The sequence below is a fragment of the Epinephelus fuscoguttatus genome, linkage group LG2 (genome assembly GCF_011397635.1).
Source record: "Epinephelus fuscoguttatus linkage group LG2, E.fuscoguttatus.final_Chr_v1".
Taxonomy (NCBI): Eukaryota; Metazoa; Chordata; class Actinopteri; order Perciformes; family Serranidae; genus Epinephelus; species Epinephelus fuscoguttatus.
Genome location: NC_064753.1, coordinates 9181668 through 9203750, shown reverse-complemented (window position 1 = coordinate 9203750; position 22083 = coordinate 9181668). Strand labels below are relative to the sequence as shown.

The 22083-nt window shown below is 40.2% G+C and overlaps 1 protein-coding gene across 1 annotated transcript in view; it reads left to right on the top strand.

Moving 5' to 3' along the window:
- The window catches only part of si:ch211-186j3.6 (neural-cadherin), a 434762-nt gene that overhangs the window by 328389 nt on the left and 84290 nt on the right, over window positions 1-22083 (top strand). The window contains exons 30-33 of the mRNA XM_049561145.1: window positions 2264-2391; window positions 10392-10519; window positions 12044-12167; window positions 18547-18727. Coding sequence (XP_049417102.1) covers window positions 2264-2391; window positions 10392-10519; window positions 12044-12167; window positions 18547-18727 — 561 coding nt within the window. The remainder of the gene's footprint in view (window positions 1-2263; window positions 2392-10391; window positions 10520-12043; window positions 12168-18546; window positions 18728-22083) is intronic.

The following is a 22083-nucleotide window of genomic DNA, read 5'->3' as shown; positions in this document are numbered from 1 at the left end:
TCATAGTGCAGAAGTTAGTGGAATTCACACTGGAGTTTTGTCTGTGTTAATTATAATTCTAGCATATACTGTAACCACTCCAGCTTGCAAGACTAGGAGTTAACCAGGAAAGTGCCAAACGGGAGTTCTCAAAATGAAACATAAGTACAAATGGTTTAGTGGAAACTGAATCCCTAATTCACACAGTGGATGTGTGGGAGGGTAGCCTCAGGGTGGCAGCAGTGAAAATTAGAAAGAATGAGCTATTGGACATGAACTGTGTCGGCCTATTATTATTTTTAATTGAACACAACCAACAGAGACAGACTGCATCGTCTTGACATAAGCCATCATTTCAAAACAACGTAATTACAACGTGTATTTTTCTTTGGGTGAAGTCATTGCAGTCATAATTGTACTTTTTACCATACTTACTGAACTGAATGTGAAGACACATCATTCTAGTTGGCTCAGACTTTGCCGTAAGTTAACTTTTGTCCTCACTGCCACAGGAAATACAGAGTGTCAATGAAATAAATGTTCATTCAGTCCTTAATGTCATGGTCAACTGCATGAGTCATGTAAGACAGTGTTTCAGCACCATAGCCTGTGTAGAATAATGGATGTAGCCACCATGACATCACCCATCAGTTTGTGGATTCCCATTTGAAGGCTTGAGTTTGGCTTTTTGGCCATTGCCATCTTGTTTTTTGGAGCCAAAAGTTTCCATATTTGGGCAAGAAGGTGAAGAGAACCCTAACGTTAGCTGCTAGCTTAGTTAGCGCAGTGCATTTACAGGTATGGTTTACTGTGATAATATGAGTACTAATGCAAATTTTCACTCGCAGAAAACCAGCTTAAAACCATTGAAACAAAATGTACTTACCACAAACACTGGAAATCGGACTCCTTAGGCTGAAGACTTTTTTTTTTTTTTTTTTTTTTTTTTTAAGTGACCAAAACATTCCTATTAACTTTCATGAACAGAAAACACACTGAAATAGCTACCGCTACGCCTATACTCTGTGAATCTGGGGTTACACCATGTTTACGAAACCTAACTAACATTGCCACCGTGGTAGCGACCTGTCAAAGGGCAGCACCCACCTGTCACTCAAAGCAGCCCTGTCATTAATGGAACCCCATGCCATTAGCATAACTTTAAGCCCTAAAGCCATCAATTTAACTGAATTGAATAAAAAAAATCACCCTCCATACAGTTATCATGGATGTTAAAATTAGCTATAGAGACCAAAATTGTTTTTGTACCAGGCTGTAAACATATTTACTTCTGCCATAAAGTCGGACATTCTAGTATGGGGGTCTGAAGGGATTGACTTGCTATTGGAGTTCTTGGTTTTTGGTACTTTGCGTTGGCTTAATTTTTCAACCCTGAAGGTTGCACCTTGTTCAACACACTAGAATTATGGACTGCACTGGTCAGCTCCTGACTATGGCAGCCTTTTCATGGGTAATAACAAGAAGAAAAATAAAATTACAATTAGTTTTATGTTTTTGACTTAATAGAAACAGTCCCAAGATAATATTTTACCATTCTCTGAAAACCAGTAAAGGACTAATGTAAAAGAGACTTATTTTATTCTTTCCAGAAACTGACATTTTGAGAGTAATGAGTCTCTGCTCTGATGGTGTCTTAATACAAGCTACAGTAGCATATAGTGAGAGGTCACTGCAGTCACTACAGTGTACTATACAAGCAGAAACACTCAGATGCTTAGTGTTCAGTGTTATGTATCTGCATGAACATTTGAAGTTCAGCATGCATGATGATGGATTGCCAATGCTCATTGGTAGACATGCACTCCCGTAATTCCTTACACATAGCAAGCAGTCTTAAGCAGTTCATTAACTTTTAATTTCCCATTTGAGTAAGTCAGAAAATAGAATGTAATAACTTTTGTCTGATGTTTGTTGACTGCTATGAGATGTGAAGAAAAGACGGCATCACGACAAGCTCTGTGCAATAATCCTCATTAAAGCTAATATACAGAGATAATATCTTGCAAATTATATACCATGCTGTTAGTGTGCACTCTATTATATATGACACTTTTTACACTACTTAATTCTTTGGCATGTATCGTGAGTTACAATGGTTTCACTGCTGTTTTAAAGTCTTGAATACAAATATTGTTTTTCAACAACCTAAAGCTATTGAGCAGTAGCAGTTCTCAAAACTCAATATTTCTGAAACCTAATGATTTCAAAGTGATCTCACCCCTCACCATTCCTTCCTGTCTCTCTCTTTTCTCTCTCCATCTAGAGCTAATAGATGGGACCCCCACCTTGAAAATCAACCATGGTTCTGGCACAGTGGTGCTACAGTTGCCAGGCAACGTGAATGTGGCAGACAGGCGATGGCATCGGCTGGATGTCCGCAGCAACAGCAAGGTTGGTCGCTTCACCTATTTAACACCAACCACCATTTATTTAGCTATTTAACAAATAAGCTCCAAGTGTATTCACACTGAGCTACACTGACAGATGAAAAACATGTTTTTTTTTTCTTTCTTTCTTTCAGTTTTACAAACTCAGTTTCATCACTAAAACCAAGAAATGTTTTCCTGCATTAAAACCTTTTAAGTACATGTAAGATGGCCAGTAATTTCAATATGTCTTTCATATGAACAGCTTCATTTATCATTTTTTAGTTAAGACGTGCCACTTACTTATGCAAGGAAAGAAATTAAAAGGTGTAAATGTATTCAGTAGGTGATTATCTACGAGCTGTCACTGAAAAGAGTTCAGGTGTATTTCAGCTGTGGTTATGTAAGTACTCCTTTATGTCCTTTGAGATTGCACAAAGGCACTTTCAAACAAATATCTCCTTTAAAGTAGAGGACACTTGTGCTAGGTGTGTTTGTGGATGAAGCAACAAAAAAAGCTAATAAAACCATGAACATAATGTTGTAGTTGTGGTGCTGAACTGTACCTGTGTTTGCTTACTGAACATCCACCCACACCTTTGGCCTCAGTTTGACATCAGCTTATTCAGCCTGCAGGTGCTTCTGGAAGAACCTGGGTTTGGCTGCTACATTTGTAATGAGGAATGGTGTGTTGCACACAACTTGCATGCTTCTTGAATACGGTCTCAATACATCAGAATGCATAGTGAAAATCTGAATTGAGTCAGGGTGTGACTGGAGACTGGAGCCCCAGAAAAGATAACTACTTGGGTCAACTTAAGTTATGCAGATTTTGTGTGCAGCTTTTGGGGAAACTGACAGTTGTTTCTGTGACTTTAGCAGTGTCTCTGATATCCTATAAGTTGTAAGAATGAAATGTGACTCCTGCTTTGTATGGTGCTCTCCACTTGGGATAAAAAACACAAGGGGCAGTGTAACTTCTTATCAGTATCAGATGCCACAATTCATTTTAATCTGAGTCAAAATGAAAAAGTGCATTATTTAGCTACAATTCCAATTTAAGATATCCCAAAATGAGTGATGCACAGATAAGGAGGCTGTGTTAAACCTCAGTATTTGTTAAATATCTTCTGCAGACCTTAAATAAGGTTTGGGTTTTTGCTTTAGTGAATCAGATGCAAGAAACTAGTTGCAGCTATAGTTCAGTTTAATATCCAGAAGGTGACATGCCTAAAATTATACTTCCAATTATTGGGCAGTGTTTTTGCCGGGGTACAGACCTTAGAATCTGTCCACTCCACTAAGTTAATTGATTTATCTGGCATCACAACATGAGACAGTGTTGTCTTGGATGAAATAAAAAGTGATCCAATGAGCACCGCGAGGGGGCTAACCAGCCATTGTCAAGCTGTTGTAAGGCGTTGTAATAACAACAATGACAAGATAGATGCTGCCATTGAGGCTGTCCAAAATCAACATGTCTTCTTATGAGACATGTAGTTTGTTTTACTTTGCTCCAAACCTCAGCAAAGCCAGCATGTTGGCATGGCTACTAGAGGGTGACACGGGAGTGGATTTTCAGTCCTGTCCCATCCCACTCCCACAAAAATAATCCCATCCCGTCCCAATCCCATGAAAAAGAAAAAAAAAATCCTGTCTTGTCCCAATCCCACAAGAATGACTCCCCGCACCCGTGTTGTGTTTCAGTTACAGTAAAAAAAAAAAAAAAAAAGATATATATATATATATATATATATATATATAGTACATGGATCACACAATGCCTACCTTAGCTAAATATAAACCCAAGTATGACATCTAATGTTGTGTTTTGGTGTTTATTGCCTAATTATTTTTACATTCACTCCACTTTGAAGCTGTTCAGGATGATAAACACATTTGATTTCTGATGTGGTCAGACAACACGTCATGAGAACCAGTTCGGTGAGAGAAAAATGTTGTTAAAGTATTGCAGTAAAAGTAGTGTTTGGTTCCTCTGACTGATATTATTACCTCCACCAAGGAGGTTATGTTTTTGTCGGCATTGGTCTGTTTGTTCGTCAGCAAAATAACTCAAAAAGTTTTGAACGGATTTTGATGAAATTTTCAGGAAAGGTTGATGATGGGACAAGGAACAAGGATGATAAAATTTTGGTGGTGATCAGTTGAAGTGAAGTGGATAAAATAATAAAATGGCAGGAAATCCAAGCTGCTTGGCGGAGGTCTGCGCTCTCCAAGTGCTTTTCTAGTTATATATGACATCGTTAGATTATTAATACTAAAGCATCAGTGTTAGAGCAGCACATTACTGTTGTAGCTGCTGGAGGTGGAGCTAGTTTCAACTACTTTGTAAAAACTTGACTATTGTTATTATGATTCCCAGTCCCGCCCACTCTCGTTGACTTTTTTTCCCATCCCGTCCCAATCACGTGAGGAATAGTAAAACTGATTGCCATCCCGTGGGAATCCCCTGAGAATCACGTGACCTGTGGGACTCCCGAAAAAATGTCAGCCTCCAATGGCTACACATTACTGTGGTTTTAAAATGTCGTTATATTCAGGCAGATACATTGGTCGCTAGTGATTGGGGAAAACAGAATCCACCTCCCCCAGGGAAATCAGTTTAGAGTGGACGCAATGGCAGACTGACGATGGACACGGAGTGTAACAAGGTGACAATTCTTTCTGATATCAGGCAACTTACCACTCTTACTCATACGTATTCTTGTTCACCATTTATTTGAACTAGTTTTGGCCATTTTCAATGCACAATTGTAAGAGCTCCATTGTAAGCCTAAGTTAGTATTGGTAGTTAGACCAAAAACTAATCCTGCAAGTTGAATTAAATCCTAAAACAAGTGCCCAGGGAACGTGCTGCACATGGATCAGGGCCTTCTGAGCTGCTGAGATCCCCAGCCTTGGTTTTAAAATTGGTTGATAGTGCCCAAAATTAGAAACATGTCGTATTTTCACACTAAATGTTCTTATTCTGTACAATCAGTTAGTGACTCCTCACATTGTTGTGCACATAATCACATTTCTATCCATTTTAACTTTATAGCTGAGGTTATGTCATGTCACAGACTCCAAATATCACCCATTTTGCCCCATCCAAACCTCTTTGATATGATAATTACAGACCCAAATGGGGAAGATGTTAGTTAGTGATTTAGTATTGTAGAAGGATCTGCACTGTAAAGTACAAAGGGAGACAATAGCGGTGAGAGCGAGACAAATTATGGCAATGGCCCTCCTTTGACATTATCTTCTTTCAAGTGAATTAAATTAGAGTGAAATTAAGCTAATCTTCATTTGACTGAGGACCGCCTGGAGCTCTTCACCTCCAAGGGCTCACACATAACCACTGTCTTTTAGCTCTTTCACCTCTTAAATATCAAGAAGACAGTCAGTGATCCTATTTTTAGAGTCTTTGATGTAACCCAGCCAGAAAGCTTCAAGACTCACAGCCTCACTCCGAGCTTAGGACACCTTAAAGCAGCTGGACTGGCTGAACCCTGTTCTGGGAAACTCATCCCCATGTAGATGAGGACCACTTCAGTAAAAGCACAGGACTGAGTCAGAGTTTTGTACTCTGCAGTCTGTCAAACTAAAAGCCTTTAAATATTCAGCACCATCAAAAGCCCTTTTAAAACCTAAAACTCCATAATCATACTCTTGTCACACTTAAATGTGCTTCATTTAGCTGGTTTCTCAAAGACTCCGAATGTTCCCCAAACCCCCCTTCAAAAACACACTGCTGACACCACCATAAGTGCGGGCTAACCACTTTAATAATGCCATCAGGAACCTTGTCTCACCACTAGTGTGCCACTGAAATGCGTCTGCAATTTGTGTCATTTACCAAACAGTTCAGTACCACACAGTCATTGTGACAGAAATGCAGCAGTTTTGTTAATCTTTTCTGTTCCATCAGTTTCTTTTGCATGAAAAGAAACAACAGCTTTAGGTTCAGCTTCACACTGACAGATGCATAAACACAGAGTACATTTTCTCAGTATAGCCAAACAAATGCATGAATGCACCAAGACTTTGGGTAATGCGACAGCTTTATTCTCAATTGCATGAATACAATAATTAGTTGAGACTTTTCTTATTTAAAACAGAGATTATTCTGCATCACAACAGTGTTACTGTCAGTTACATGTGAATCTATTCATTTGTCTTGAATAGCAGCTGCTGTTCCTACCTGGTTGTGTGACCTTTTTGGATTAGCTGCCATTGTATGACCCTGTGAGACTGAAAGCCGCAAGGACAGAGCTGCTCGCTGTAGATTTACTGGATGATTTAACAACAAGAATCTCACCATAAGCAGGGTTTTTCAAACGTAATACAAGAAAGTTTAGCCATGAATCAAGTATTACCTAACCAAAGCATCTGTTTATGTCTGAAACAGTGGCTGTACAGTACGACAAGTGGATGGCATACAACAATACACAGTATAAATAATTGCTATTGATCCAGTTGTACATGTAAAGCCTGTGGTCTGCAGACTTGTAAAGAACTTAAGTTTTTGGGGGGTTTTTTGCGTAATGTCCTTGGTGTATACAGTATGTGTATGTTTAATCCTGTTAACAGCCACTTTTTTGTGTTATTTTTATGGGCTTTTTGCCTTTAATGGACAGAATAGTGAAATGGGGAGAGAGAGAGTGGGGGGTGACACGCAGCAAAGAGCCGCAGGCCGGAATCGAACCTGCAGCTGCTGCAGCAAGGCAGGTGCCCCTGTACATGGGGCGCAGGCACTATCCACTACTCTACCAACTCCGCTAACAGCCACTGTTTATGTGACATCATCAACCTAATTGATGCTACTGAGCAATCAGCTGGCACAGCAGGTATACATTAGCTGCTGTTTCTCGACACATTTACCTCCTGATGATGCTGGTTTTAAAGTAAAATTAAAACGTTAAAGTGGCAAACATGCCTGTGTCATTTTACTTTTAAGAGATAAAAATGTGCCCTAGAGTAAGGTAAATTCTATGGTTTCATTGGCATATTTTGGTGTGGCAAATGATACAGTTTCAAGGTCTTTAAGCAAGTTGCTGTCCAGGAGAACATCCTCAGTTGTCCCCAACAGTGTAACATCGCCTACTGTGTATACTCTCTTCACAGTACTGCTCTCTAATACCACTACTGATTCTGCTCAATTTGTTATGTTTTTGTCGGTTTCCAACAGAACGATGTGAAGCTCTGCATTCTGAACTCATTTTTATATCTCCACACCAGCCACAGCTGTAGCCAGAGGCATTACCTTTTCGGCCTGTCCATCCACATGTCCGTCCAATTTTCATGAACGCAATATCTCAGGAATGCCTTGAGAGAATTTCTTCAAATTTGAAAAAAATATCAACTTAAACACAAGGATAAACTATTAGCATTTGGTGATTAAAGGGATAGTGCACCCAAAAATGAAAATTCAGCCATTATCTACTCACCCATATGTTGATGGAGGCCTTGGTGAAGTTTTAGAGTCCTCACATCCCTTGCAGAGATCTGCGGGGGGAGCGGCCAGCACACCTAATGGCAGACAGCGCCCCAGACTAACGTCCAAGAACACAAATCTGAATCCACAGAGTATCTCCATACTGCTCATCTGTAGTGATCCAAGTGTCCTGAAGCCCCGACAGAAAAAGTTGTTTGGAAAAACGTCATGTGAACTCTGTTTTTAGCCTCACTGTAGCCTGTGGCTCTGACTGCTTCTGTGTGCTCCGCGCTCACGTGTGCGCTCAGGATGATCGGTGATGCACGGTCTCTGAAGAGCAGCAGTCTCGCCAGTACTGACATCCAGATTCTCAAGTGCAGGCATCGCCAATTCCCAGTCTGAGCAGCAAAGACTTTCCTCATCTGTTGGCACTGCTTTGCATTTGAAAGAACTACGCCACCAGGTTTCCAGTGCTCGACTCCGGTATTCTGCGGCTGGCTGAGGGTTAGGCTCATGAGCTGCAGTGGCTGCTTTGTGCAGTAGCCTGAGTTCCGTCCGTATACTCGGGCTCAAACAAATACGGCTCAACAAAGAAATGCTGTTCCTCCTCAGTTTCAAAGTCTTCAGACATGTTGGGCTGTCCTTTGCTAAAAGACTGTAGTGCAAATTATCTTTTAGCGACTGTGGTTACTGTTGTCGCTCCCTGCGGTGCACGTGTCACGTGATGTAAACACGGGTGAGCAAAGCTCATGCTTTCGCTGGTCTCACACAAGCAGGCTACAGTGTGGCTAAAAACAGAGTTCATATGACGTTTTTCCAAACAACTTTTTATGTCGCGGCTGCAGCACACTTGGATCACTATGGATGAGCAGTATGGAGATACTTTGTGGATTCAATTTTGTGTTCTTGGATGTTAGTCTGGGGCACTGTCTGCCATTAGGTGGGCTAGCCGCTGCCCCCTTGGACCTCCGCAAGGGATGTGATGCTAACCTTACGTCCGTCTCATTCTTGTGAAAACAATACCTCTGGAAAACCTTAAGGTATTTCTTTAGGTTTGGCACAAATGTTCACTTGGACTCAAGGATGAACTGATTGGAAGTTGAAAGAACAGAAGGAGATACATTTGGTCTGATACTGAATTGGTGACACTAATCTTGTCCACCTTGTAACTGTGCTGCTGGGTTGAAGATGTGCATGAAGCATCCGTGTTTTAGAATATGTAGCTCATTTGAAGCAACATCCATATTTGAAGTATTGTCTACTGTCGTGGCTACATATTAGTCTGGACAGACAGAGATCTAAACTGTAACTTGACTACTTTCATACAACCCCACTAATTTAGGTTTGTTTGTTGTTGTTTTTTTAATTCACGTTATGTGCTACTCGAATGTAGCTGCCAAATCTAGATTATACTCAAGGGTGACATTTTTGTGAATAAACCTAAATAGGTGGCCTTTTTGGGGGCATTTATTATGCCAATGATCAAATCTTGTGAATGTGCACTTGATCATAAACAGACGGCATTCATCAGGTTGAAAGAAGTAATTATAAAACTTTGGTAAATCTTACTTGGAATACTTGTAGAAACAAATCTCAATTATAGAGAGATTTAGGGTATGAATACCCGAATGTTATTTGCCCAGTGTTTATTTACAGTATTGATAATGTCTGCTTAGTGTTCAAAAGCTGGTGTAGGTTTTAAGTCTATGCCCTGCACTCATTTATAACTGAAACATCGTAACATACATTTTGCAGCTAAATTGCCTGCTGTTTGGACGCATAAACCTTTTTGCCAGATTGTATTCTGACAACACATATGAAAGCTTTTATCACAGATGTGAAAATAAATTAATTCAGAAGTGATGTGTTTTAACACAGTTGTAATAGCAGGAACTGTATGCTAACACACTGGGTGTTATTCAGCATAATTGTGATGATTTCGATGCCAACTTTTTTAAAGAAATATCAGGTTGGGTTAACAGTGGATCAGATATAAAAAAGAAAAAGCATTTGCGGTCCTTTAAAATACCATGTACTGTCAATACTTACATGAACCTAGTGTGAGCTGCAATGTACTGTATGTGAAAGAAAGAATTAATCTTATGTCCCAAAAGATTAGACGAACATGTGTGTTTGATCCTTTTTTTTGGTAACTTCAATGCTTTCTGTTTTCTAGCCCAAATGTTACTATTTATAGAGGAATCTTTCATGACAGTAAAGTAAATTGCTCTAACTGTGTGGAAATAGGTTGTCATGGCTCCTGCTTAACTACCTTCCTCTTCACTTGTATACACAAATTGCACAATTATTGGAACACACTGGCATAAGATGTGACGTCTTGTTTTTTTGTTTGTGCATTAACAGGAAACATAGCAGACAGCAGCAAAGTAATATGCACTAATGTAACAAATGTGAGTCAGAGAGGCAGCTCTCACTGTAGTGATCGTGGTAAAAGAGCACTTGATGGCAACAGGAGGTACACTCATTATAATAGTGCAGGGAAATAGGGGCTTAATTAATTTATCTGGTTTCTCTGATAATATTAGTTTAATATAGCATGTCCTTTTTGTCTGTGTTCTCTTCAGGAAGTGCGTTTCACCCTCGATCGCTGTTCAGGGGCAGCTGTGATGGAAATGGAAGGACTAGGCAGCTGGTTGACCACTGAGGACCACTCTTCCTGTGAAGTGACGGGTGTTACACCCAACACTGACAGGTACACACAAACTCCTGATCACACACATACACACCTCTATTTTTGAAAGACAGGTGTGACTTTATACGTGGGGATGTGTAGGAGAGTGTGTGTGAAGGTTATTCTTTATGGGGCCACATATTTACATGTTGCGAGATGAAGTGCCAGAGATTTTTAGTTTCCCATTTTTAATCAAACTGTCAGTGTGCACAAATTTATCTTGATGGTCTTCTATGCAGATATTGTATCGCGTCATACAAAAGTAATCCCCCTAGATCATAATTTAAGCAGCAGCCAAGCATGCAGCTAAGGTCGGGGCTTTACAAAATGGTAGCGACTAGGGAGTAGCAACACGCATTCAAGAGGAAGCTAGGAAAATTGTAGAGACAGCAACAAAAACATGCAAACACAGTGAGCACCAAGTGGACAAAGCTCGTTCCAAAACAAGAATGGGATTAGCTCTCACTTCACTTATGCTGCAGAGCACTGAAGGAGAGGATAGGGATACAGAGCAATGCGAAATGTTTAGCTTAGTTAGCTTGCCAAAGTATCGTCTTTTCCATTACAACATATTTAACATTTCTACAATTAGGCTTGTAGTCTGTGTACAAGCAGCGTGGGGAGGAGGGGCCAAGTTTGAATGTTGTGTTTATAAACAGTAACCAACAATTTCTGCATGGAATACCTTTAAAGAAATATTTTACTGAAGGAAAAATGGCCTTTTCATAAAACTAGGTTGTCTATGCAGTAAAAAGATGCAAATACTTTTAAAAATCGGTGCTACATGATAAGAGAAAACAGAAAAAAAGAAATCTGGCATTTACTTTTGCTCAAGAGGCAGAAAACCTAAAACTACTTGAATGCACCTAGCTGCACCAGACCAATAAACACTCCCCCTAGTGGATGAAATAATGAAAACTCATCCATTTGACAGAATGGTCTGTAATTACAGTTAAACGGTAAGCTAAAATATGTATGTAAGTATGGTTCGATGTCAGTTTTTTTGGCAGTATGGCTACACATTTTCTATTGACAAACTCTCAGTACTCCAGTTAAATAGGTCGATCAGCACCATGTGAGTTCTACATGTGATCTCACAAATCTGAAAAGTGTTTCTTTAAAAGTACACTCCACTGGTCTAATTTGGGATAAATACAAATGTTGCATGTTTAATTAGAATGTTATTGAACCCAAGTCACAAAATGCTACACAGACATTACAGCATTTGTCACCTGTTTTGTTGAGACTTCATGAGACCTCATGATAACTGCAGTTCTTTTTACCGTTCAACAGCATTGTTTGCTGCTTTTTTCGCTGCAACCAACAACTTTTGTTTGTGGGTGACATGTTTCATTTGCTGTGTTGAATATTAAAGGGCTTGATTAGAATAAGGTGGTTAAAAGCCACCATCATTTTTGTTGCCTTGGATTTTCAAGTCATTCAGACAATGCCCAAATCATACGGATATGGCAGTGCATATAGGATCTGTACTATGAGCCCTGATTGGCAGCCGTGCCTGTTTGTATATGTGTATGTGTTTTTCAGACACCTCAACATGAGCCAGGTGCTCCAGCTCGGAGGTGTAAATGAGGACATTCCCTACATCTACCCTCAGCTTCAGCACAAACACTTCACTGGCTGCATCCGCAACCTCATCGTGGACAGCAAGGTAGCACACTTGCATCTGCATTAATTATACACATACACGCTAGTACATAGCCACACAACTTTTAGCACACCAGCATTCAAGCAAACTCAAATTCACGCCTGCACTCTAGCTGATAAATGGATTAATAACAGGTTTCAACAGTCACAGTACCCTTGTGCAATGTAAGAGATGTTTTTTACGCTTTTAACTGTAACCTCAAAGCGCTTTCAAATATTACACACGTGCTCTCCAAGGGTGAAATGGAATATAAACCTTTCCACTCCAGCCCAATCTGACTTCAAGTCAGGACTTTCAAGTAACCTTCTACTGCTCTGTTGGAGTTAAAAAGTCAAGGACTCCATGTTCAACCATGACAATTGGAGCCCAACCCCAACAAAACCTAAATAATTTCTGTATGAACACTGGCCTCAGGTATGATAGCCTTTTGTGAGCCTGCTGCCTTCTAAAGCCTAAAATTTTGGCTTGGCTTCAAATAAAACTGTGACTAAGTGCCTCTACCAGACCAAAACTATCAAATCTTGCCTGACATAACTGGTATTTATACAAAAACTCCAGTGTCTTTTAAGACTCTATTCCAAGTGATGCAGACAGGGTAAGATGTCAGTTTCCTGATAATCAAAAATCACATGGAAGGATGACCGAGAAAAGAAGAAATGAAAAGCTTATGTTAAAGGAAACGGATACCTACCACTCTTTAAGAAGCACTATTTCCTCCATTACTCGTTGCTATTCATAATGTCTCACTCTCTTTTTTGCTTGCATCTGTTGTTAACATTGTGATTTAGACTTAATTTACACCTGGTATAAAATGTGCTCTGCATTCAGATATGCTTGGAAACTGATCATGGCATTTTTGCATTCTCTATGCAACGGAGGTGAGTGGGAGGAGAGCAGGAATTCTCATCTTTTATGACACTTTCATGGGAGGCAACAGAGGATTTGACAGGTTCTTTTTGCTATAGTAGTGCTTGCAGCAGCACTGAACACTGACACAAAATTGGATAAGAAGAAAGAGTAACTTGTGGTACCGAAGGAGCGGATCCTGCTGTCTTGCTGGACTCTTTCAGTGAAGCTACTTTTTCAAATGTTCAAGTGGAGGATCTCAGATAATTGCATGGTCTATAAAAGTATCATCAGCCCTGATATGCATTTTTATTGCAGCTGAGCAGGTATTAATTTAGAGCTGAGTCTCACAACTGCCCCTGTAAGTAGAAATTCATCAAATGTACTTTTTTCTCCTGATATCAATTTCACCACCAAACCCTTCTGACCAGTACCTATTCCAATAAATGAGGTCAGTATCAGCACAAACAGAATCCTTGAAAATGATGAGAAGAACTCACGTACACTGTCTCCCTTACTGCTATAATATTTATTTGATTACAGTGTTTCAGTCTGTCCGACCTTCATTAGTCATACTGGCAGCATCACAGCACTTCAATACGCTGTACACACACACACACACACACACACACACACACACACACACACACATAGTAACTGCCTTAATAATCCAATTATCCAATTATCCAATCAAGGGAGGTATCGCTTAGACTGACGATCACCTTGAACTTACTTAAGCATTTATGCATTACCAGTAAGAAAATAGCATTGAAAAGATGAGCAAGATACAATACAATCACTCAATATAATGAAATAAATCTGAAGTAACTTTTATATAACCTTACAGGTCCAAAAACTTGAAAACACAGGCAAATTTAAGAGAAGACAAACTGGTGTATATATAATGCATCTTACAGTTTTAACAATCATACTAAATTCAATAAACAAGTCCAAAGGGGAGGTCCATTTTTACTTTCCCTCTGGACTTGTTTGAACTGGTGATGCTTTGAGTAAGTTTAAAGTGATCATCAGTCACACTAATCTCTGTAGTCTGTTAATTGGATGATTGGATGATAAAGGCAGCTTCTGTGTGTATGTATTCAGTATATGGAAGTGTTGTGCTGCTTCATATGCCTGATGAAGGTCAGACAGACGAACACATTATTATCAAGTAAATATTTCAGCAGTAAGCAAGACAGTGTGTGGGAGTTCTTGTCATTGTCAGCTATTTCATGAAATGCTCTTTTTGTTTATGATAAGGTTTGTTTTTGTACTGTGTATGAATTTGACCACAAGGTCTTGTTTTTTCTTTTTTCCTCTTTTGTGGTTGCCCACTCGTGCTATAAGGAGCCATCAGGGTGGCAAGTTTGTGAATATGTACATGTGAGATTGTATTAGTCACTTGGCCAGTCGGTTAGTTCAGACCACTTTTGTCTTGTAGTCTGGTTAGGTGCGAGGAGCCACGGGGGCCTCTTATGTTGCTCAGTACGGTTGTTAGAAGTGCTGTCTTGTTACCTCCATAAACACAGTTTATGTGTATCCATCCGTCCATCCATTCCAACCATGAGCTATACCCACTTAACCTTCAGAGGGTCAGGGGAGGCTGTTAGCTGATCCCGGCTGGCACTGGGCAAGAGGCGGGAAACATCCTGGACAAGTCGCCAATCAATCACAGGGCTGACATATAGAGACAGACAATCATTCACCTTGACATTCACACCTACTGGCAATTGACCAATTAACCTGCATGTCTTTGGACAAAACCAGAGCACCTGGAGAAAACCCACACAGGCACAGAGAGGAAACGCTGCACAGATGGGCTTAAGTCAGCTGCCAGGTTTGAACCCAGAACTGTCTACTGTATCCATTCAGTAGACCTTTGAAGCTCTATTAAGATGTTGAATCTCAAGAGTGGGGATATGAAAGGATATACACTTCTCCTACCGCATTGCTAAAGGCTTGTAGCTGGTGTGGTGTACCTTAGCTGGAGTCGTAGCGGGAGGCTGCACAAACACTATGTACTAATGAGAGAAATCTGCATGATGCGTGTGGGCGGACATGAGGATAATAAATCTCCACAGAGCAAGCAACAGTAGGCGTACTGATGATTAATAATGTTGATGGACATGTTCAGGCATTGTATGATTTTTCCTTTTTTTTGTCTCTTATTTTTTTCATTTAGTGTTGTTGTTCTTATCATCACAGCATGTGCTAATGTGTGACATTTTTATCTGTTTCCCTTGAGGTGTGTGTGTCTGTGATATTGTCAAGGTAGTTGGCACTGATCGACGCACTTGTTGTAACTGCATACTCTGCATGTGTCTGTTTCTTTGTACATGTCCCGATGTTTTTCTGTGATGTTACTTGTATGTCTCTTTTTCTATATTATATTATTACATTACTTGATCCTTTGATTACTGTAGGTACCTGGCTGTGTCTACTGTGATTATGTCTGTACTGTATGTCCTGTGGGCATCTGTGTCTGTATTTTCTGCATTACTATGTTTCTGTTTTGGAGCCAGAAAGAGATACAGCATGTCAGGACCATGTCACCTTCATTAAACCTATTGAAGTGTGATGCATGGCCATATGGGAAAAGTGTGGTATGTGTGGATGACGACGAAAGTAAACTAGACTGTGCTGAAAGCAGGGGCGACCACGAAGCTGTGTCCAGGAAAAGAGACAGGAGGAGATTTTTTTTTTTTTGATTTTATAATTATATTTCTATTCTGGAGTTGGGTGTCTTCCCTCTGGCTGTCATTGGCCATTCTCCATCCTCGTCCTGTCATTATTCTGCTCGTCTTTCTCCCTTCAGCTCTCAGTCTAACATTACTGCTTTAAGTTTTTGGGTTGTTTTGACAAAACTGTCACTCCATTTTTAAGTGTGGAGGTTTGCCATTACAGGGGTTGGGTTAATGGCATTTTGAATGCTAGTAGCTTTAAATTGAAGTTGGATTTGTAATGTTGCTAAGCAAAAAGTTTGACTTGTAACAGACATTGTGGGACATTCTGGGTCAATCTTGAAAACAGGTATTATCATTCTGCTAGAATAAATGTTACAGCTGCTCATATGTTTTTCATTACAATCATGGCATAGATGTTGCAGTGTATACTATTTAATTAATTTGGAAGACACACATGAGAAGCAGTTCCAGAAAAATACCTTTCAGGCCAAAACCTGAATAAATGGGGTGATTTTCATCTAATTAGATCCGTTGGAATGTTGTAAATTTATCTGTATGCGTTTGCATTTTCTGAAAGCTTTTGGATGAAAGAGAGCAGTACCAACTGAAATTTTGGGGGCAGTGTATATTTTAACAGTAGGACACAACAAAGACGTTTTAAAAATGGTGGAACTGAACAAATCAGTAATTTAGTGAAAACGATTCTCCGTCCATATCTCGCCATGTATTTAATTGCCTCACAGACCATCGCCATTTACTCCTCCGTTAAAAGATACACTGTTACAATCTCCTTCACAGTCTGTGTTTGTTTTTCTCAGAAATGTTGACTCTGCCCTCTAGTTCCATCTAGTGGCTGTATCTGTGTCAACAAAAAGGAAAAACAAATGTACAGCGACAGTGACGGTCTCAGCATTTGGAATGAACAGATCTATTTGTGTATGTAACGGGAGTATAAATGAGCCTTTACTCAGGGTAACTACCAGTAACTGCAGGTGTCACCACATCAACCAGCTTTATATCCATATAAGGGGAATCTTAATGCCACAGCACTCGATAATGGTTAAGACATATTATTCTTCCAACAAGTCCCTTTGCTAGTCTCTACATGGGAATGCTGCTGTGCACAAAGCCAGGTCCAATAAAAACTGTAGTTTTGTGTGGAGACACTTGTCTTGCACTGAGTCCTGAACTCAGTCCCATCCAACACCTTTAGGATGAACTGGACTGACTGCTTGCCAGGCCTTATCGGCCAGCATCGGTGTCCAGCCTCACTAATGCCCATGTGGGAACAAATCACTGAAGGCAGCTTCCAAAATCTTGTGGAAAGCTTCCCAGAAGAGTGGCAGCTGTTATGGTTTTGGAATGAAAGGTTCATCCATTACATTTTGGTGTAAAGTTGGGGTGTTTCCAAACTGTCTCTGCCATGTAGTATATGTTAAGTAGAACTGAGCCTTTCCTGGCGCCTCACGGTAGCCCAGCACCTTGCTAAGGCACCTTACTGTATGTTAGGATTTCATGTAATTTGTCATTCATGTGTATTTCCAAAACTGTGTTAATCTGACATACAAATATTGTGCTCTTTCAGTCTGGCATTAAACTTGTGTTCTGCATGTCGCTCTCCATCATATCACCTCACTCACTGCACAGCACACTCACAGCTGTATACCTTGTATTTTGGTGTAGATCTTCCTGTGGGCTGACACATTTTCATACCCAACACCTGAAATTTATCTTGGCAAATAGGGAATCCTACAGTGTCCCTGTGTGACAGTGTGACAGTCTCCTTGGCCGAAGCCAAAATTTGTAATTTAAGCAGAAGCAGGTGGTTTTTTTGTATTCAACTCGTATATTGGTTAATTTTTTTGCTCAGACACACAGATACACACCACAGTGACACATATGTGCACTTAAATCAATTGCAGACATGTGATCCCTGATGTGTCTCTCAGTTATTGATTGCTAGTGCCTGTGTTTCAGTTCCTAGCAATCAACACGATCGATCCAAATCAAACAGAGGAGTTGTGGCTTTATAGGTCAGCAGCCAGTACAATGCCTCTTTGTTGGAGGTCAGAGCCAATCAGAAACTCCCTGGCAGCATGACTCACTGTCAGTTTTTACGACCCTTTGCATTCCTACGTCCTCGCTGCAGCACCAGTAGAACTCATAAAGTTTGGTTCGGTAGAGAGGAGATTGAACATATTAATGTCTTTTATGGCGTGGTTTTGTGAGGGACACAAATTTAGGCTTTCAAGGTCCCCCCGTCCTTTCAGCTTTCTATGCAGTTGGCCATGCTGTTTGTCCGTTAGAAGATTTGTCCAGTGTTTGGTTTCATCGCTGTGGGAAGAGAGAGTCAGAGAGGGTATAGAGAGAGAGAGAGAAAAAGTATAGAAGGCCACAGTGTACCCTGAGCTCATGTCCTTCAACATGTTTGAAAGTTGTCTTCCTGATTTTTTTTTTTTTTTTTTTTTTTCACACTCTGTTTGACTTTATTTTCTTCTTTTCAAACTCTGACTCCCCCTCTGGCTACTTACCCCCTACCTGTCTGTCCTGTGTCTTCCCCAATCCCCTATCTCTACTGTCACTTTGCTTTTTTCTCTCCTGTTTGTTTGTTACAAACCGTTTATTGGCAACTCTCCCTGCTTCCTATCGTCTCATCTCAACTTTGCTTTTACTTCTCTTTTTAATGCTGTTCTTTTACATCTTTCCCTCCTCTTTCTCCTCTCTGTTCATCTTCCGTCTGTTCCCTTCTGGTTTACCCATCTCTCCTTCTTCCACCTCTCATCATTCCTTTCCTCTCCTCTCATCCTCTCTACATTTACTACCTCTCCATCTCCTCTATCTCCTTCATTCAGCTGTATGATTTGGGCTCCCCCGCTGACTCGCAGTCCAGCTCTCCAGGCTGCCTGACCACCGACAGCAGCTGTGTCAACATGGGTTACCCGTCCTGCGGCTACCGGGGTCGCTGTCACGGAGAGTGGGGCTCCTTTAGCTGCCAGTGTGTGCCGGGATACACAGGACACCAATGTGAAGAGGGTAAGCCAGAGTTTTTTGGCCTCATGCATTAAAGGAATACATCACATTGGTGGTAGATTGTACCATCAGCATCAAAACTAAATCATGTGTCCCAGACAGATCATTTGCTCCTTGGCATAATGCTTGCAGCAGAGACTATGTTGAGTTGTAGCATGTAAAACTAAAGCATAATTAGTTGTAGCTGATCACAGAGCTTTCATGCTCAAATGAGTTTGTAGATGCGTTGAGGCAAAATGGGGAGTAGCATTTAGGTTTGGAGGTTTTATGCCAGAAAATGTAAGTTAGCTATGAGACACACACACATTAAATCATTGTGCAGTTAATGAAATAGGTGGTTTCTCAAACAGCTTCCAAATATGAACCTTGCCATGTAAGTTGTACATAATGATGCCATTTTTTTTTTTTTTTAAATATGTATCACACTTACAAAAGGCACAGTGTCACAGATTAACATGCCCTGTCTAGCTTCAGCTGTGTAGCGCAGTCAAACAAGGTGGTCAGTTTAATGTGAAGTTTAAAGAGGGTAAAATGAGAGACAGCTTACAGGGTGTTTTCTCTCACAGCCTCAGGGATGTGGAGCTACCCAGTTGTTTTATTTGAAGTGTAAAGTGCCAGTCTCCAATGCTGTATTAAATCTAGCTGACATGAATTTATTGTGAATGTCCTCATAAACATTAAGGGTGGGAACCTCCCATTTTGTAAAAGAGGATTGAGTGGAGTGCAGTTTTTGTTGGATCTCACCCACCAGGGTTAATTACTTATGTTATCCCCTGCTGCTATGCCTTTGTAACATTAATGCATACAATGCCATCTGCTTCATGGTATCCTGTATACAGGTGGGATGCACTATATTTGTAAATTCATGCATACAGTATATAGGTCACACACTTGCTGTTCTCTTAGAGGGTTATTCATCACTGCTGTGTAATTCTTGTCATACTCAGCATGCAGGCCCTTGGTAGCATTCATACTAATGATACTCACGGCCTGAAGAAAAGCAGCTCCTTGTGAGCTTCTCCATGTTGGCCTTATGGCTGTGGAGGCGTTTGCCTGACTGCAGCAGTTGGAAGAGACTGTTGTTGGATTGGGATGGGATCTTTAATGACCCTCCTGCACCTCCCGTTGTACACTTCCTCCAGATTGAGGAGAGCACCCCCAGAGATGATTTCTGCTGAGTGCAGCACTCTCTGCCAGGCCTCACACTCTTGTTTGGTTCTTGTCTTATACTGCATGGTGACGCTTCCTTATAGGACTCAGGAATGAATGAATGAAGGAATGCTAATGAATCACTCTCCATATCTAAGATGATTCATATTTTTAATAAAAGCAACAATCTGTGCAGTCAATGGCCGACTAGGGGCACATGGATGATTTTGGCAACTAGTGAGGCAATCTTTGAAAGATGAAAGAGTCATGTGCATTCTTTGACACCATTCTCACACGCAGACTGTGATTTATTTGAATAACATTTAGGAGCTCACAAAAACACAACCTAGCTATGTCTGGCAAGACAGTGCAAAACAAATGAAATAAGACCCTCCTTATGGGCTGTCCCCGTGGCTTTTTAGTTAAGATGCCAACCATGTGCTGTAAAGTACCCAGTTGGACTCCAGTAGGGGACCTTTGTTGCATCTCTCTCTTTGCCCTCATTTCCTGTCATCCCTCATTTCCTGTCATCTCTCTACAGATAGTAATAAAGGCATGAAAAATACATAACAAAAAGTTCCTTTGTGCTGTTTTAAACTCCCACCTAACCCAGATAGTTAATTGCATTTCTGGCATTTACATGAAAAAGAGACAAAATCCTGGCCCATAGGTAATATTTAATTCCTCAAAGGTACACATAGATATGTCTGGTTCAGACTGCACGATATTGATTGATTTCAAACATGTAAAACAAACACAAGATAAAAACAAAACAAAATAACAATAATTGGAATGGATGATAACCTATACAACAAATACATACACATACATGCAAACATATACATACATGTATATACACTCATTTATACATATACACAGTGGTCGAAATGAGGGGGGATGCCATCCCCTTTGTTAGAAAATTGACCAAAAAGCATCCCCCTTGTTAATCTAGAATCTGTGTGTGCAGGCACAGACATAATTTGAGAGAGGGACACAGGAGACTTGTCCCCCACACTTCCCGTATCTGTGCCCTCCGTCCCCCGCACTTTTTACAGCCGTTACAACTGTTCAGTTCATTTTTAACATGTGGTAACGTGTTTTTCCGAGCTGTCTTTAAATGCACCATGTGTAGGCAGCGCCAGGTGGCAGACACACGCTGTCATGTTGTTATCAATATGTTCAGCATAGCTAACATTTAGAGATGTTAGCTAAATGATGACTAATTAATAGATGCCAATATATCAAGTTAAGCTAGTTCACAAGAATACTAATGTTATTGTTACCTATGTTAAATCGCTTGCTAGCTAGTTTCATTTTAGGAAAAAATCCACTCCTCCTTAATAAGAACTTGTGCTCACTATTGCTTTGCAAATATTTTTTAAATCTTTATTGCCACAATAGAAGGAGCAGGGTCAGGGAGGAGACAGTGGACCAGAGGCCGGCAAGGATGATCATGCAAGGTCCTTATAGGTAAGGAGAGATTATAACTGGCTGAGAGAAAATATCTAGAGCACAAAAGTGACTGTGTATTTATAAATTTTGCTTTGCACATTTATTATCTATGTCATTGCAATAGACAGAAGAGGGACAGGGAGAAACCAGGCAGGTATCAGGACAGGGACCTGACAGCAGCACCAATTATAAGGCCAAAGATTCACAGATTAGGAGAAATTATAACTGGCTAAGGAAATGTCTATAGGATAAGAGTGACTCTAAGATTAATTTTCACAGCTAGTTCAGAACTACTCTTATGAATACTCTAAAATGTTTTTTGTCTGTACTACAATAGCAATACCACTGCATTATTTATGTTTTTTAAAGGCAGCAGGTATAGGTCATGCCATTTTTCTTTATCTTGATTAATTTTGCACATCTGTGCTGTCATATTTGATTATGTGTGCACTCAAAAAAATCAAAGCTACATTGCATCCCCCTTGTTAAAAATTAACAATTCGACCACTGCATATACATATATACATCTCTATGAATTTGTACACACATACACACACAAATAAATGCATACATATTATGCACCAATAAAAGCGCAACATGGCTGTAGTAGAGTGTTGGCTCAGTGGGTGTCGATCATTTCAATCAATTGTTTTATCCTGGTTAGTGTGTCACAGTAGACAACAACCGATGTCGCGTCTAGGACACCTCAAGACATCGTGACAGAAAGACTAGAATGTTAAACATAGTTTTCTCTTTTC